We start from the raw sequence: 16,948 nt of genomic DNA on the forward strand, positions 1-16,948 counted from the left end.
ATAAAGCAAAAGTAGACTGAGCCAGAGATGGGCAGATACTACAAGATGAGGTGAATACTTGGCAGTTGGCTCTGAGGTGCAATGCATGCTGGGAAATGTAGTTTCACAACCAGCGCCATCTTGGATATACACTAACTAGAAATACGGGAGACATCTCAAAATACTGAGGGGGACCTGTTGAGTAAGACCAGCTAGGTATGGGAGCATTTCATTTTTAAGCTCTTGGGTAGAATACCCCTTTAAGGAACAAGGGAGAGCTAGCCTTTCTAATGTGGAAGGGGGATAAAGGTGGGCAAGTAAGCTTTGGGCACTTCTGTGCCAGATAAAGAAGCTTGTATGATCTGAACCAAAACCAGGTGAACATACAAATGCAAACTTAATCAGTTCTACTCCTACAGATTTAAGCTGGCACATAGGCTTACTTGGAAGGCAAAGGGGACATGAAGCTTTAGAGGCTTAAATGTGTCAAGTTAAAAAAAGATAAAAACAGAAAAGACAGTGATTAGAAAATGCCCGACTAAACTAAACTCCACTCCCCAGCTTCTTGCCTCTTCTGTCTTGTGCAAGAAATGGTCTTCGTTGTTAGTCTGTATAAGTTGGAGGTCAAAGTTACTCAAAAACATAATGAAATATTAAAAGGAGAGGGGCACACAGAGAGGATGGTAGGTCGATCAAATTTCAGACAATATTTTACACTCAATACTTCCTTTTTAGCTGCTAGAGTCTTGGTGTCGCCATCTACGGAAGTTCTGGAAAGTTCCCAAGTGACAATGACGTGTAGCTTTATGAAACTGCAATTGGAGCAGTCGGAAAAGATTTGGTACAAGAACAGCAAATGGCTAAAGAAGACCAGGGAGAACACGCTGGTGTTTGACCATGTGAAGGACAGCGACACCGGGTATTATCACTGTGTAGTGCAGGAAACGGAGGACAGCAGTGTTTCTCCATCAGTCTTCCTTCACGTGACTTGTAAGTAAGAGTTTTAAGTACATTTTTCCTAACTTTTTGTAATCTAAAATTTTACAAACAACAGAAATTTGTAAAACTGATTCAATAATCTGTATAGTTTGAAAAACAGGTTTCCTCATTTCTTTATCAAAGACTTACACACCATATTATTATTAAAGGGGTTGTCCCCCCGACACCTCACTCAAAAATGAAAGGTAACATACAGACCCCCGTTTACATATTTGCAAAGATCACAAGAGGCAAACAGGGTTAGCCACCCACAATGCTTCCTGTGACCACACTAAAGACTATGCCTGAGAGACTACTACCCAGATCTTCCCTGGACTACTCAACCTATCCTCCTTGATGTAGCTCACAGAGAGGTGTTCCCCTTTAAGATGCCTCTCTATGAAGGTTGCCCTAATAAAGAAACCACACACTTTAGCAGCTAACCTTCCAATGATCTTTCTATAATAAATGTGGGTTTTTGTAAGCTACAGTACAGCTCTAAAGGAAACCATTTCTTTGCTTTTTTTTTTTTAGATGGCCCACGAACTCCAGTAATGTCATCATTTTGGGAAGCTCAGAGTGGACAGACTGGCATCATTCAGTGCTCTGTAGACAGTGACCCACCATCCAGCTTGGCTCTGTACTTCAGAGGGATGGAGATATGGTCCTCAGACTCCATGCCATCCCCCAATGACAGGATAAGAGTGTCCTCTTCACAAAACATGGTAAAGATGGAGATCAGTGAAGTTAGACTGGAGGATGAAGGAACATATCTTTGTGCAGCAAAGAATCGTATTGGAGAGTCGAGAATGACAGTCAACTTCACGGCACTAAGTATGATATTCTCCTATTCAAAATTTTCTACATCTAGAATTTTCTTAGGGTTTAAAATAATAAAACTGGAATAAAATATTGGAAGTATAAAAATATATACCCATCTGGGACAGAATATATCATGTGACCCCTAGATGCAGGTCTCACCTGCTGGACCCACACCTATCTTCAGCTTGAGGGCCCCCAGGCCTCCTCCAGGTAGCTAAAAATAACTGAATCCCGTGAGATATGCAATTTAGTAACTCCTATTGACTTAAATTGGAGTTGTGCAAATAGAGGAACCCATGAGCTACACTGTTTATGTAACTCTGGTGGGATATGCTGTTTGTCAAACTCTCGTAAAAGACAGTACTAACAAATTTGTCTGTTTTTGACCTCTCGACCATCTCTGGAAGCAGTGACTGGAGGGGGCCGGGGAGCCCTTCATCTCAAAATAGGAGCAGGTCCTGGAAGTGCGACTTGCATCTGCCTCCAGTGAATATGTCATAATTATAGCAGATGGGTGTACTCCTTTAAACCATGCTCATCAGATATTTTTATTATCTGAATTAGGGTGAGGCCACATGAGGTGTTGGCTGCATGTGGTCAAAATGCAGCAGCCCATAATTTTGTCAGCCACATGTGGTGGCCTAATCATACGGCCATATGATTAGTGATGAGCCGACTTGACAAACGGTTTGGTTTGGGCAATGTTCTCTGAACCTGAACGCTCGGCATTTGACTCCTGGTGGCTGGAGTAGTTGGATACCGCCCTAGGGATTGCTGAAAAACATGGATACAGCCATAGGCCAAACAGCCATAGGCCATCTCCATATTTTCCTGATCAAATGCTAAGTGTTCAGGAGCAAAGAACATTGCCCAACCCAAACAGTTTGCCAAGTCCGATCAACACTTCTTATGACTTAACCACTCTTCTCAACATCCAAGGATGCTGGGAGTAGTTATATGTTAAATAAGGGCACAATGAGTTCACATTGATAAAATCTTTGTTGTCAAGAAAATGCTAGAAGGAAAAATAAAAGTGCAGAACATTATGAGCACATTAAGCTCAAGATGACATACGCATAGTCATATTAACATTGTACTGAAGACAAGAGGAGAAATTACAGCTCTGTCTATACAATTAATTATGGAATATTCTCAATATTTTAGCTTTAAGGATCATTATAGATTATCATACCTAAAAGTTTCATTAAGTTACATCCACACACCAATCAGTCTTAACATTAAAACCACTTGCCTAGCCATTGTAGTTACCCCTACTGCTCCTCCCAGATGCTCAAGTATTCATATGTTTCCAATGGGGTCGGTTGCCAGAGTCATTCCTGAGAAATAAAGAATTATTATCTTTTCTAACATCTACTACATGTGCAAAGTTGTAGTAGTAAGGCACTATCTCACTGGTATAATATAACTTGTCTATGAAGAAGGAATAATGACAGCATTACTTCATAGGTTGTAATAGAGGGGTATAAAAACACTTGTAACAGAGGTAATACAGACCTGAAGGGCTTTACATTGGTAATCCCACCCATAAGCACTGGCAACATGAAAACAACTGTGCTACACAGCTAGCAAACATAAAAACCTCTGAGTTGCGGCAGTATCATCTACTGATATTACTTATGTGATCTGCAAGGTCATTGTTACCCTCTCAGTATTGTTTTACAGCCACCAGAATTGTGATCAGTCCATCATCGGAGGTTCAAGAAGGAGAGGCAGTGAACATGACTTGTGTAGTCGCCACTGAGGTCTCAGGTGCCATATTATACACTTGGTATAAGAATGGAGTCACATACTCTGAAGGTTCAGCAAACACCCTGCAGTTTACCAAGGTGATGAGTGAAGACAGAGGAGCGTTTCACTGCAGCGTTCAGAGTCATCATGGAACCAAGAGCTCCCAGTCTGTTGTTTTGAACGTCCTATGTAAGTACACAATAGATGACATGGCGAGTAATACTCTACACGATAGAGCTATGTGTAGAGTCCCTACAAAGCATGTGTGTAGAAAGGCAGATATAGGTATTTAGGAAAAGACAAAGACAGTGGTGTACAGACAGGCCCCAATGGTGAAGAGACAGTGTCTAAGATCCAATAATGTCCCTAATAATAGTCCATGGTTTTCCCACCTAGGACAGAAGGATCGTGTGGTTTTTTTTACCTTAATCGATCAGTGCTGGCATGGAGATGCTATCACAGGCCTTTTTTTTAAACACCGGCCATTTCTCGCACTCGGCACCGGTCTTTTCCCAAGCCCTGGCCTGCCGGAGCAGACCCCCCTCCCCGTCTGATGAAACTCCCTCTGTGACGTGGTGGGCTTACAACCAGTGCTCCAGGGTGGGCCGGTGCTCGGGAACAGAGCGGCACTGAGTGTGGGAGACGAGCAGGCTTTCAAAAAATGGACCATGCCACCCCCATTCCCCCGCAGCCGCTGATCGATTAAGCAGCCATGTACCTGATGGTACACTCGCTTTAACCTTTATATAATTACCCATCGTGTGTTTGTCAACAATTAAGTATTTCTGAAGAGGAAAGTACCACCTAGGTTCTCAATACCAATTGGCAAAGACAATGAAACCAACCAAAACTCTCCCCTAAGGTGTTTTCTCTCTTAGTTGTCCTTTGAGGTAACAACCTTAACACGGACCTGAATACTTTTGTAACTTGTACATGCAGGTTTTGAGAGTAAGGCTATGTTCACGAGGCCAGTGAAGCCAAGGAAGCATGGAGGAGGCTGAACAGTGGGTGCATCTGTGCTTGGAAGGGTCTTGTTATTATTCATATGATTTACGCCAGCTCCAGGCATGAGTAGATTGCAGTAAGGAGGCACAGTCGGCTCCAATGAGCTGGGGTATATGTAGAAGGAGCAGGATTAATAGAGATTGGCGTATAGGGTGCCAGTCTTGATAAATTTCCCCCATAATGTGTAACTTTGTAATATTCAGTCCTTTAATGTTTTACACTTTTTCTCTATAGATCCTCCAAAAAATGTGGTCATAAAATCATTTGTGGATACAGAGCAAAACAAGGCGGCCATTATTTTGGGCAGTGCTGACAGTAATCCACCTTCAAATCTGTCTTTGTACAAAGACGGACAACTCATGGTCTCAACTAATAGTAGATGGTCCAACGAGAGGACACATGCTTACTTCTCACCAGGCTTACTGAGACTGGAAATCACCAACGTCAAGTCCTCTGATCAAGGGTCCTATGTTTTGGTTGCTGAGAACATCTTGGGAACTAACCAAGCCTCCGCCATCTTTAATGTGGAAGGTAAGAGTAATGAGCAGCAACAATAGCTGGGACATTGATTTAGGCATCACTCTCCATTTCCAAGTCTTAATATACAATATTGAATTTATCCAAACTCTAGTATCTCTGTTTTTAAAATTTAGAGGGTAAAAATAGAGAATTTAACATTTGTGCCTTTTTCACTCCACTTTTATAGCTTTAATTTTTTTTCCTCCTTTTGCTATTATCAAATGTTTTATGTTTTTGTGCAATAAAGATGATTTTGTGGAAACTTATAGGCCACTCATACTCCACTGGGAGCTTTTCCTTCAGTAGCCTTAGAACATGGCCTAGCTTCCCAGTCATTTTCCAAGACTTCCAATTGGTGTCAAATACTGACTTGAAAGGAAAGCTGCCTTTAATGGTATAAGAGAGCTGCTTTGCATATCCTTCTTCACTAAATTCCTAGTGTAGAATGAATGGCCTATAAATCCCCATAAATTTTTATGACACTCTTCTCGAGCAGAAACATTACCCCTTAGATCCCACGTCACTATGCCTTCCTGAAGACACCCTGCTCTGTACTGATGAGGGGCAATAACCTAGAAATAGCTGTCTACAAATGGGTAACCTCTCCTTCTGGAAAGTTGTCTAACTTGGCTTAGATTCCCAGTCAAGTTCTAAGAGTTCTTAAACTTTTTCTTGAAGTGAAGTCTACCTTCAAAAGGTGGTGTCAGAGAGCTTCTCAGCATATACTTCTTTCTTGTTACATAAGGCTAGCCTCTGCAAAAAAAAAAAAAAAACACACATGGTAACGCAACAAAATGTGAACTCAGCCTTATTCATAGTGCATGTGGGTTCTACAAGATCTCAAAAGGAATCTACACAAAAAAGGAAAAGTTCCCATTATCATCCAATGACAGTTAATCTTAACCTACTATTGACCATGCTATTACAGTTTTCTGATTGGTTGTTCTTCCTTTATATATTTTTGTCCTTTTTGCCAGATGTCCGAGTTATTGTAAGTCCATCCATCGAACTCAGAGAAGGGAATATAGTCACAATAACTTGTGAAGTTTTAGATAATTCTCAAGAAATAAATAGTTACACCTGGCACAAGAACAGTCGATGGTTCCAAGAAGTCAAAGTGAGATCCATTGGTCTTGGACGAGTCAGTAGCAGTGATGCTGGATCGTACTCCTGCACAGCCCATACAACAATGGGCTCCAAGACATCGGCACCAGTCTCCTTATCTGTACTATGTGAGTAGGTGTCATTCACTTTGACATTTTCTGTGTTATTCCTAAAGATTCATATTCATTTCCTTTCCTTTAACAGATCCGCCAAGAAACTTGTCCCTGACTTCATTATTAGAACTTCAGGGCAGACAGCTAGGAGTGATACTGTGCACCGTGGACAGTAATCCACCATCACAGATGCATTTTCTCAAAGATAAAGAACCATTAGACTCCAGTAATTCTACCCAATGGTTCCAACTATATTCTTCTCACAATACATTGAAGCTGGAAATCAGAGACATCACAACTAAGGATCAAGGGGAATACACATGTCATGCCCAAAATTCTCTTGGCACTTTGGAAAGATCTATAAAATTCACAGCACAAAGTGAGTGGTGATTGATTATGTAATATATTTACGTGTGTGTGTGTTTTTGTGTAGGTGTCGGTGTGGGTGTGTTACCGCTGCACAACAACTTTGGTATGAGTATTTTAAGTAATTACTGTAATACTATACATATTAAATGACCCGAAGGTAGTTATTAACTGACTATAGTATGTGCCGAGCAGGAGTTTTTTTGACATACGCACGGGAAGGGGGGGGCTTGAAAATAATAAAGTACACTCCTCTCCATGGCTCCTGTGCCACCAGTATCTTACCACTCTGTCCCTGCTGTGTGGCCACTTATGGGTTCAGGGGAACTCAGAAGCGACCACAAAGCTGGGACAGAGCAGTCAGATTCCGGCAGAGGGACAGGAGCCAGGGAGCTAAGAGTACTTTTTTTATTTTCAATCATCCCGTTTTAAGTTCCAGGGGCTACCACATTGATATTAAACAGCAGATATATCCGTGCAGTAGACAGGCAAATCATGATGTGAACATTATTTTGTAGGTGCACGGCTGATGGTAGTACCATCTGAGGAGATATATGAAGGACGCTCTGTGACACTTACATGTGAGGCCCCCAACATGGACAATACAACATACACCTGGTACAAGAATAACAAGTGGCTTCATGAAGGTCCCGAGAGGACTTATGTACTGCTCAATGTGTCCAGCTCCGAAACAGGTTCCTACCACTGTCTAGCGAATCACTGGAAAGGGAACAGGGCATCGCCATTGGTTGGAATAAGTGTGCTATGTAGGTATTTAGTACATTGATTGTTATTTTCTTTATTACTGTTCAGATTTGGATTAAGTGGCTTTATAACAGCAGTTACAGGGGTGAGCCCAAAATATTCAGCTACAAGGTGAAACTTATCAAGCATAATAAATTATGGACAATCAACTGGAAGAAATCAAAATCAATGACCAATAATAGCGATTGAAGAGTCGATTCTCTAAATTCCTATTTCAGGAGTATCTTACCTACTGTATAACCACCACGTATAATATGCACACCTGGTACAAGAATAACTAGTGCCTTATAAAGGTCCTAGAAAAGACTACCTACTGTATAATACAGCGTACACCTGGTACAAGAATAACAAGTGGCTTCATGATGGTCCCGAGAAGACTCCCTATAATCCAACATACACCTGGTACAAGAATAACAAGTGGCTTCATGATGATCCCGAGAAGATTCCCTATAATCCAACGTACACCTGGTACAAGAATAACAAGTGGCTTTGTGAAGGTCCCGAGAAGACTTATGTACTTCTCAATTTGTCCAGCTCCGAAACAGGTTCCTACCACTGTCTAGCGGGCATCGCCCTTGTGTGGAATAAGTGTGCTATATAGGTATACAGTACATTGATTATTATTTTCTTAACCTCTGTTCACATTTGGGTCATGATTTTTATTATGGAACGTAAGACGATACCGGCGGCACCCACCAGATCGCATAGACTTCTATAACAGTTGTTACAATGGTGAGCCTAAAATATTTACCTACAAGGTGAAACTTTTCAAATATAATAAACTAGAAAATGTACCCGGCGCTGCCCGGGTATAAAGTGTCAGTGTGTTAATTAGATTTGTTCTAAGGTGCCCAGGAGGCCAAGCTAAAGGTATTGTTTCATCTAAGTTAATCAGTGGAATTAGTGTATACCTGTAGTGCATAGTTGGAGGGGTTCTGTATACCCACAATGTATAGATTTAGGGGTCTCGCTTATCTGTAGTCCATAGTTGGGGGGGCTGTATACCTATAGTGTATAGTTGGGGGGGGGTCCTGTATACCTGTAGTGTGTATTTGGGGGGGGGCTGTATACCTGTAGTGTATAGTTGAGGGAGGTCCTGTATACCTGCAGTGTACAGTTGGTGAAGGTCCTGTATACCTGTACTGTATAGTTCGGGGGTCCTGTATACCTGTAGTATATAGTTGGTGCTGTATACCTGTAATGTATAGTTGGTGGAGGTCTTGTATACCTGTAGTTTATAGTTTGAGGGTCCTGGATACCTGTAGTGTATAATTGGTGGAGGTCTTGTATACCTGTAGTATATAGTTCGGGGGTCCTGTATAACTATAGTATAGAGTTGGTGGAGGTCCTGTATACCTGTAGTGTATAGTTTGGGGTCCTATATACCTGTAGTATATAGCTGGTGGAGTTCCTGTATACCTGTAGTATATTTGGGGTCCTGCATACTTGTAGTATAGAGTTGGTGAAGGTGCTGTATACCTGTATTATAGAGTTGGTGGAGGTCCTGTATACCTGTAGTGTATAGTTTTGAGGTCCTGTATACCTGTAGTGTATAGTTTGGGGTCCTATATACCTGTAGTATATAGTTGGTGGAGTTCCTGTATACCTATAGTGTATAGTTTTGGGGTCCTGTATACCTGTAGTGTATAGTTTGGGGTCCTGTATACCTGTAGTATGTAGTTGGTGGAGGTCCTGTATACCTGAAGTATATAGTTGGTGGAGGTCCTGTATACCTGTAGTATATAAATTTGGGGTCCTGTATACCTGTAGTGTAAAGTTTGGGGTCCTGTATACCTGTAGTATATAGTTTTGTGTAGGTCCCATGCACCTGTAGTGTATAGTTTTGGGGTCCTGTATACCTGTAGTGTCCTGTATACCTGCAGGGTTGTATTTACCCGTATGGCAGTGTTATTCAGTCACAGTGTGTCGGTATTGGTCATGTCTGGTATGGCGGTGTTATCCAGTCACGGTATGGTGGTATTGGTCAGGTCTGGTATAGCGGTGTTATCCAGTCACAGTATGGCAGTATTGGTCAGGTCTGATATGATGGTGTTATCCAGTCAAAGTATGGCGGTATTGGTCAGGTCTGGTGTGGTGGTGTTACCCAGTCACAGTTTGCCGGTATTGGTCAGGTCTGGTTTGGCAGTGTTATCCAGTCACAGTATGGCGGTATTGGTCAGGTCTGGTATGACAGTGTTATCCAGCACAGTATGGCGGTATTGGTCAGGTCTGGTATGGCAGTGTTATCCAGTCACAGTATGGCGGTATTGGTCAGGTCTGGTATGACAGTGTTATCCAGCACAGTATAGCGGTATTGGTCAGGTCTGGTGTGGCGGTGTTATCCATTCACAGTATGGCGGTATTGGTCAGGTCTTATATGACAGTGTTATCTAGTCACAGTATGGCGGTATTGGTCAGGTCTGGTGTGGCAGTGTTATCCAGTCACAGTATGGCGGTATTGGTCAGGTCTGGTGTGGCAGTGTTATCCAGTCACAGTATCGCGGTATTGGTCAGGTCTGGTGTGGCGGTGTTACCCAGTCACAGTATGGCGGTATTGGTCAGGTCTGGTATGGAGGTGTTATCCAGTCACAGTATGGCGGTATTGGTCAGGTCTGGTATGGAGGTGTTATCCAGTCACAGTATGGCGGTATTGGTCAGGTCTGGTGTGGCGGTGTTACCCAGTCACAGTATGGCGGTATTGGTCAGGTCTGGTATGGAGGTGTTATCCAGTCACAGTATGGCGGTATTGGTCAGGTCTGATGTGGCGGTGTTATCCAATCACAGTATGGCGGTATTTGTCAGGTCTGGTGTGGCAGTGTGGCGGTATTGGTCAGGTCTGGTATGGAGGTGTTATCCAGTCACAGTATGGTGGTATTGGTCAGGTCTGGTGTGGCAGTGTTACCCAGTCACAGTTTGGTATACCTGTTGTGCCCTGTATACATGTACTGTATACATGGAGTAGGGGGTCCTGTATATACATGTACTGTATAGATGGAGTAGGGGGTCCTGTATATACATGTACTGTATAGATGGAGTAGGGGGCCCTGTATATACATGTACTGTATAGATGGAGTAGGGGGTCCTGTATATACATGTACTGTATAGATGGAGTAGGGGGTCCTGTATATACATGTACTGTATAGATGGAGTAGGGGGCCCTGTATATATATATATATATATATATATATATATATGTACTGTATAGATTGAGTAGGGGGTCCTGTATATACATGTACTGTATAGATGGAGTAGGGGGCCCTGTATATACATGTACTGTATAGATGGAGTAGGGGGTCCTGTATATACATGTACTGTATAGATGGAGTAGGGGGTCCTGTATATACATGTACTGTATAGATGGAGTAGGGGGTCCTGTATATACATATACTGTATAGATGGAGTAGGGGGCCCTGTATATACATGTACTGTATAGATGGAGTAGGGGGTCCTGTATATACATGTACTGTATGGATGGAGTAGGGAGTCCTGTATATACATGTACTGTATAGATGGAGTAGGGGGTCCTGTATATACATGTACTGTATAGATGGAGTAGGGGGTCCTGTATATACATGTACTGTATAGATGGAGTAGGGGGTCCTGTATATACATATACTGTATAGATGGAGTAGGGGGCCCTGTATATACATGTACTGTATAGATGGAGTAGGGGGTCCTGTATATACATGTACTGTATGGATGGAGTAGGGAGTCCTGTATATACATGTACTGTATAGATGGAGTAGGGGGTCCTGTATATACATGTTCTGTATAGATGGAGTAGGGGGTCCTGTATATACATGTACTGTATAGATGGAGTAGGGGGTCCTGTATATACATGTACTGTATAGATGGAGTAGGGGGCCCTGTATATATATATATATATATATATATATATATATATATATATATATATATGTACTGTATAGATGGAGTAGGGGGTCCTGTATATACATGTACTGTATAGATGGAGTAGGGGGTCCTGTATATACATGTACTGTATAGATGGAGTAGGGGGCCCTGTATATATATATATATATATATATATATATATATATATATATATGTACTGTATAGATGGAGTAGGGGGTCCTGTATATACATGTACTGTATAGATGGAGTAGGGGGTCCTGTATATACATGTACTGTATAGATGGAGTAGGGGGTCCTGTATATACATGTACTGTATGGATGGAGTAGGGGGTCCTGTATACATGTACTGTATAGATGGAGTAGGGGGGTCTACCAGTTATTACTGTGGATGTTGTGAGGCAGCTTCCCTAGCAACCATTGCTCCCTGTGACAATGAAAGCAGTAATCCTATTGGTTGCTAAGGCTCCAACTGCCGTGTCTGCTGCAGCTAATTATATCACCTGTGTGTGCAGTGAGGAGATTTTCCCATTCATCTCTATGGGGCGCCGCTCTTCCCCCTCCCCCTCCCCTCCTGTACATCTGGCGGGGACGGGACCTTCGCAATAACCTTCCCGGGCACCCAATGTATCTGTGTGCCAAATTTGGGGTCAAACGGTTCAGGCGTTTGGAAGTCTATAGAGGACAGACAGACAGAAGGACAGACAGACTTAGATTTTTATGATATAGATTATGGACAATCGAGTGGATGAACTCGAGATCTTCCAATGACCATTATTAGCAATTGAAGAGTTGATTCTCCAAGTTCCTATTTTAGGAGTCACTTATCTACAACAATATTGCCCCCTATAATTTATCATTGGCAATTTCTATGTTACACATGTCCCTAATATATTATTATGCTATGTTACAGATCGGCCCAAGAATCTGGTGATCTCATCTTTCTTAGAGTCCCATGAAAGAAAGAGAGGAATCATACTGTGCAGTGTGGACAGCCACCCACCATCCACCATGGGAATTTACAGGAACAATCTACTCCTGGGGAGCTCAGAAATAAGACAGGCTGACCGAGGGCACAAGTATTGGGCTTCTACATCGTATAACTATCTCCGACTGGAGATACGAGACATTGGAGCAGAGGATGGTGGGAATTATGTCTGTACGGCCAAAAATACATTGGGAACAGCAAGTTCATCCATAGACATCGATATTAGAGGTATTTTACTTTAAATTTCTACCCTATGCAAAATTTCTTCTTATATATTATTGGGCTTCAATATTAGTCACCTATCATCATTGGTGGTTCAAGTCATGGGACCTTCATCAATCAATAAAGGTGGTAATCAAAAATTTAAATATTCAAATATGTTTGACAATTAAAAAAAAAAATTCATAGGATGCCCCAATTTCTTTTCTCTTCCTAAGCCATGATTTAATAAAATAACGTTTCTTTTTCCCCAACAGACTTTGAATCTCTGGTGTATAAGGTCATCACCTTTGTGGCTATCATCTGTATCGTGTTCCTGGTCTCCACTATAATTGTACTCCTCTACAGGAAGAAGTAAGTAAAATTGTATCATTCTTGTTATTTCCTTTTCTTGCTCCTTACATTAAGGGAGTTCTCCACTTATGACAATCCCTCTTTTCCATAATGGTCTCTTGACAATGAGAAGGTATTCCCCCTGTTTGGGTCTCCAGTGATCTGCTGTATTTGTGGGGAAGCCTGGCAGGAATTATTACGTTTTCCTGCAGCGCCTCCACAGGTGAAATAAAGCATTACCTAACCTCAGTTTAAATCACAGACTAGTCGGTATTACTAAGACTGTGACAAACTCTCTATATAACAGCTTCGATTCTGGAAAGGGGATCCCGTCTACTAACTCCAAATTTCTAACTAGTAGATGAGTTTAATTAATGGGACAATCTCCCATAGAGAATGGCGGAGGTGACAGCTCTCCATGACCCGTCGTCGATCAACTACTGATTGACACCAGAGCTGTCTGTGGCATACCTTCCCCATGCAGCTCTTTAAGGTATATGGGCAGCTTTGGAAGGAGTAGATGACCAATGCTCAACCCAAACTTCTTTTTAAGTGGGTGAATAGTGACCACTAGGAGAGGAGATCGGTGCACGGAAGTGGAAGGTGATAAACCTCTTATCACTAACTCTTGGTAGAGAATACAGATACCTAAGCATAGGGGTCTCCCGTGATGGCTGCATCAGGTTACCAGGCAGTTCTCCTTGTGGATGTGGATCCAGGATACCCTAGCATCTCTGCAGATGGATTTACATCCATGTTTGACTGTAACCCTGACCTTGACCTCAGCATCATTTCGACCTCAGTTCTGCTTCATTTTTCTGATTTACATTTCTGCCCAAAGTCTGACAGGTGGGCAAAATCCAGTACATCCGAATAATGGTGGCTTATATTCTGCAGGAAAAATGAACATAGCTACATATGGAGCACAGACCAGGAACCTATAGAGATGGAGAATAAGGAAACATCACAAGTAAGGATTATTTTACATCCTAAACGTACTATGCCCAAGGCATCATTTAGCATACCACCCAGGAATACACAGATGCATCTAGTACCATCAGGGGCAGATAAAATGTACCTTAGGCCCACACTGTCCACGCATCTTAACCTCCCCCTCCCCCCAGTGCGCGGATGTAGTCTCCCCTTTAGTAGAAGGCCCCCTGTATACTCCCCCTATAGTAAATAACCCCTTGTGTAGGTCCCCTATTGTACATGGCCCCCAGTGTAGCCCCTCCTTTAGTAGAAGGCCCTGTGTAGTCCTCCTATAGTAGATAACCCCCTGTGTAGGTCCCCTATAGTACATGACCCCCAGTGTAGTCCCCCCTTTAGTAGAATGCACCTGTGTAGTTCCACTTTAGTAGACAGCCCCCCAGTGTAGTCCCCCTCTTTAGTAGTATGCCCCCTGTGTAGTATTCCTATAGTAATAGTAGAAAGCTCCCAATGTATTCCCCTTTAGCAGATGGCCCTGTGTGTAGTTCCCCCTTTAGTAGATGTCACCATGTGTAGTCCCCCTTTAGTAGATGGCCCAGTGTGTAGTCCCCCCTTAGTAAATGTGAATATGCAAAAGAAGAGCGCTTTCACTAGCAGCCAGCAGTGTTGTCGTTTGGCTGGTCTCCCTGAGTTCAGCGATCTGTTTCTCTTATGGCTCTACCAGGCATTGCTCCCACCTAGCCAGAACCCTGCTCCACACTAATGAGGGGCAACACCCCGAAACAGCTGTATGTGGATGGATACCTAGCCTTGGTTTTTCCCTTGTCATTACATTGACTTATAGGGCCACTTAACATGGTGGTTTTGGTGGTTTCCGTACAGGAGCCACTCCTTGGCTGGGTCCTTCCCAGAGGGATATCTGGCTAGTCCTGTGTTTCGAGACTCTTTGATGATTCTCCATGGGCTCTTCTTTTGCATATTCATGTTTCCCAGGGGGCAATGCACCTAGGACTTCACTGCATTGAGCGCTTTCACTAGCAGCCGGAAGTGTTGTCGTTTGGCTGGTCTCCCTGAGATCAGCAATCTGTTTCCCCTTAGTAAATGGCCCGGTGTGTAGTCCCCCTTTAGTAGATTGCCCCCAAGGTCGTCCCTCTTTAGTATATGGCCCCCTCCTGTGTTTTTCCACCTTTGGTAGATGGCCCCCTGTGTTATCAACCCACGCTTTCCCATCGCTGCCACCATCCTGGCATGGCTTTCCCCTTCTGCAAAGGCAGCATGCACTACCAAATACTTTACCTGTATCAGACATAAGCAGAAAGTCTTGTTATTGTTATTAAGGAAAGTTTTGGGTAAAAGCCACAAGATTTTATACAAACAAGATTTAGCCAACTAGATCATTCAACATCCCAAACATTTTCAGAGTTAGCTTCTCTAAACTCCCCATTTCCTGACCAACCTCCCCCTTTAGGATATTCAAGGCTGTGATGCAGGCAAGGACAACACACAGGACTGGGAAACCTCGCATGGTGAGACTTCTAGATTCGGGACCTTCTTTCAATGACCGGTGTGTATCCAGGTAGGGTGCCCACTTATTAGGTGTGATAAATCTACTTAGCTTTACGTTACTATGCATGTGCTTGATCAAGCTATAATCTGTTAAGGCCACTTTGTAGTAGGTTCCTTTGTCCCTTTATCAGGCTATAAGATATAACACTACAGTACTCCATGTCTACTGATAATACTGTATACTGTACATAGTATTGAGTGAATATGCTCAACCAAGCACCTCACTAGATGCCTTTCACCCTCCCCACTTACCCATGGGGCTAACAAGACCAGGACTGGCCAAACTTCTCTGTGGAGCAGGGGGTAGCGGACAGCACATCACTCAGCACCACCTTCCCATCTTGGTTCTAGGCAAAGGTTAATGCTACGGCAGGAAGTGAAGGGCACGTGCTGACAAAATATACAACAATTAAAATTAAAAAATGAAATAGCCGAGCAGGGGACACCTTTGAAATGCTCAAGTCTCCCATTGATTTCAATGGGACTTGTAAAACAAGTACTGTCGATTGCGTGCCATCCCTGAACCTCATACTCACCTGGCCGGCACAGCATTCCTGCATTCTCCTTGCCTTCCCGGGGACCTGTCAGAGTGTTGGAACGCCAGGCCAAGTGAGAAGTGAGTAAGGGGTTGAAGGATGACGCCATTGACAACACGACCAACCTTAAACAGTGCTGGGGGGTCCCACACCACATTCAGGGGGCCCCATACAGTTTTTTGCTATAGGGGCCTCATGAATCCTAGCTACGCCCCTGATATCCCCCATGGTGTTAATTGGCATACAACAAAATCCATGTTTTCTACATAAAAGTGACTGCCACAGCGCCCCCGTAATGACAAATATCACATTGTCCCTATCACAGTATCGGCCACAGTGCCCCCATGTCCGTGTTTACTACAGTGCTCCTATAACAATGTGCCGGCTGCCATAAAGATACAGTAAGAAAACAATCACAGAATGTTGGACAGATAGTATTTAGGGATAGCATTCTCTTTGAAAGAAATGTGTCTCTATTTGATTCATTGCTTCATTTGTGGCAGTGATCCCACATAACTTCAGTATTTTTATATTTTTTATAGTGTTGACCTCTCAGTGCTCCTCGGTGTAGACTCCAGGCGTATGATAGATCCACTGGACGTTTGTGTGGAGAACATCTAGAAAGTCCACTTAATCTACTTCACTTGACCACCATGTTCTCCTTGAGGCGGACAGATCTTGTTGGGGTGACGTGGTCTAATGTGACACCAACATGTGTTTTATTTTACAGTATTTATACCCTATACCTTATGCTACATCATAGTACGCCACCAAAAAATAAAGACTCTGAAAATATTCTTCAGGACTGATTAAGGTCTTCTCCATGCTCCCCGATAGCTAAGTAGACCTTGTTAAGCATCTCCTCATAGTGTTATACATATACCGTACATCTACTCATTGTGGACTCATGTCATATATTGCAATTAAGCCTTCTCCATATGAATCAATTATAATTAGAGATGAGCGAACCGGGTTCGGGTTCGAGTCCATCCGAACCCGAACTTTCTGCATTTGATTAGCTGGGGCTGCTGAACTTGGATAAAGCTCTAAGGTTGTCTGGAAAACATGGATACAGCCAATGACTATATCCATGTTTTCCACATAGC

At 42.9% G+C, this 16,948-nt stretch overlaps 1 protein-coding gene across 2 annotated transcripts in view; it reads left to right on the forward strand.

The window, feature by feature from the left end:
- Positions 1-16,637, forward strand: part of LOC138797260 (sialoadhesin-like) — a 33,932-nt gene extending 17,295 nt beyond the window's left edge. The window contains exons 12-23 of one of the 2 annotated variants that reach the window (XM_069977157.1): positions 715-969; positions 1,492-1,791; positions 3,463-3,717; positions 4,768-5,064; positions 6,030-6,284; positions 6,361-6,648; positions 7,154-7,402; positions 12,184-12,486; positions 12,735-12,831; positions 13,708-13,780; positions 15,209-15,304; positions 16,385-16,637. In XM_069977157.1, the coding sequence (XP_069833258.1) occupies positions 715-969; positions 1,492-1,791; positions 3,463-3,717; positions 4,768-5,064; positions 6,030-6,284; positions 6,361-6,648; positions 7,154-7,402; positions 12,184-12,486; positions 12,735-12,831; positions 13,708-13,780; positions 15,209-15,301 (2,465 nt within the window). In that variant the 3' untranslated portion in view covers positions 15,302-15,304; positions 16,385-16,637. Of the gene's footprint in view, positions 1-714; positions 970-1,491; positions 1,792-3,462; positions 3,718-4,767; positions 5,065-6,029; positions 6,285-6,360; positions 6,649-7,153; positions 7,403-12,183; positions 12,487-12,734; positions 12,832-13,707; positions 13,781-15,208; positions 15,317-16,384 lie in introns of both variants that reach the window. The other variant, XM_069977156.1, reaches the window with a different exon arrangement.
- The last annotated feature ends 311 nt before the right edge of the window (positions 16,638-16,948 follow it).

The sequence above is a fragment of the Dendropsophus ebraccatus genome, chromosome 7, assembly GCF_027789765.1.
Source record: "Dendropsophus ebraccatus isolate aDenEbr1 chromosome 7, aDenEbr1.pat, whole genome shotgun sequence".
Lineage (NCBI taxonomy): Eukaryota > Metazoa > Chordata > Amphibia > Anura > Hylidae > Dendropsophus > Dendropsophus ebraccatus.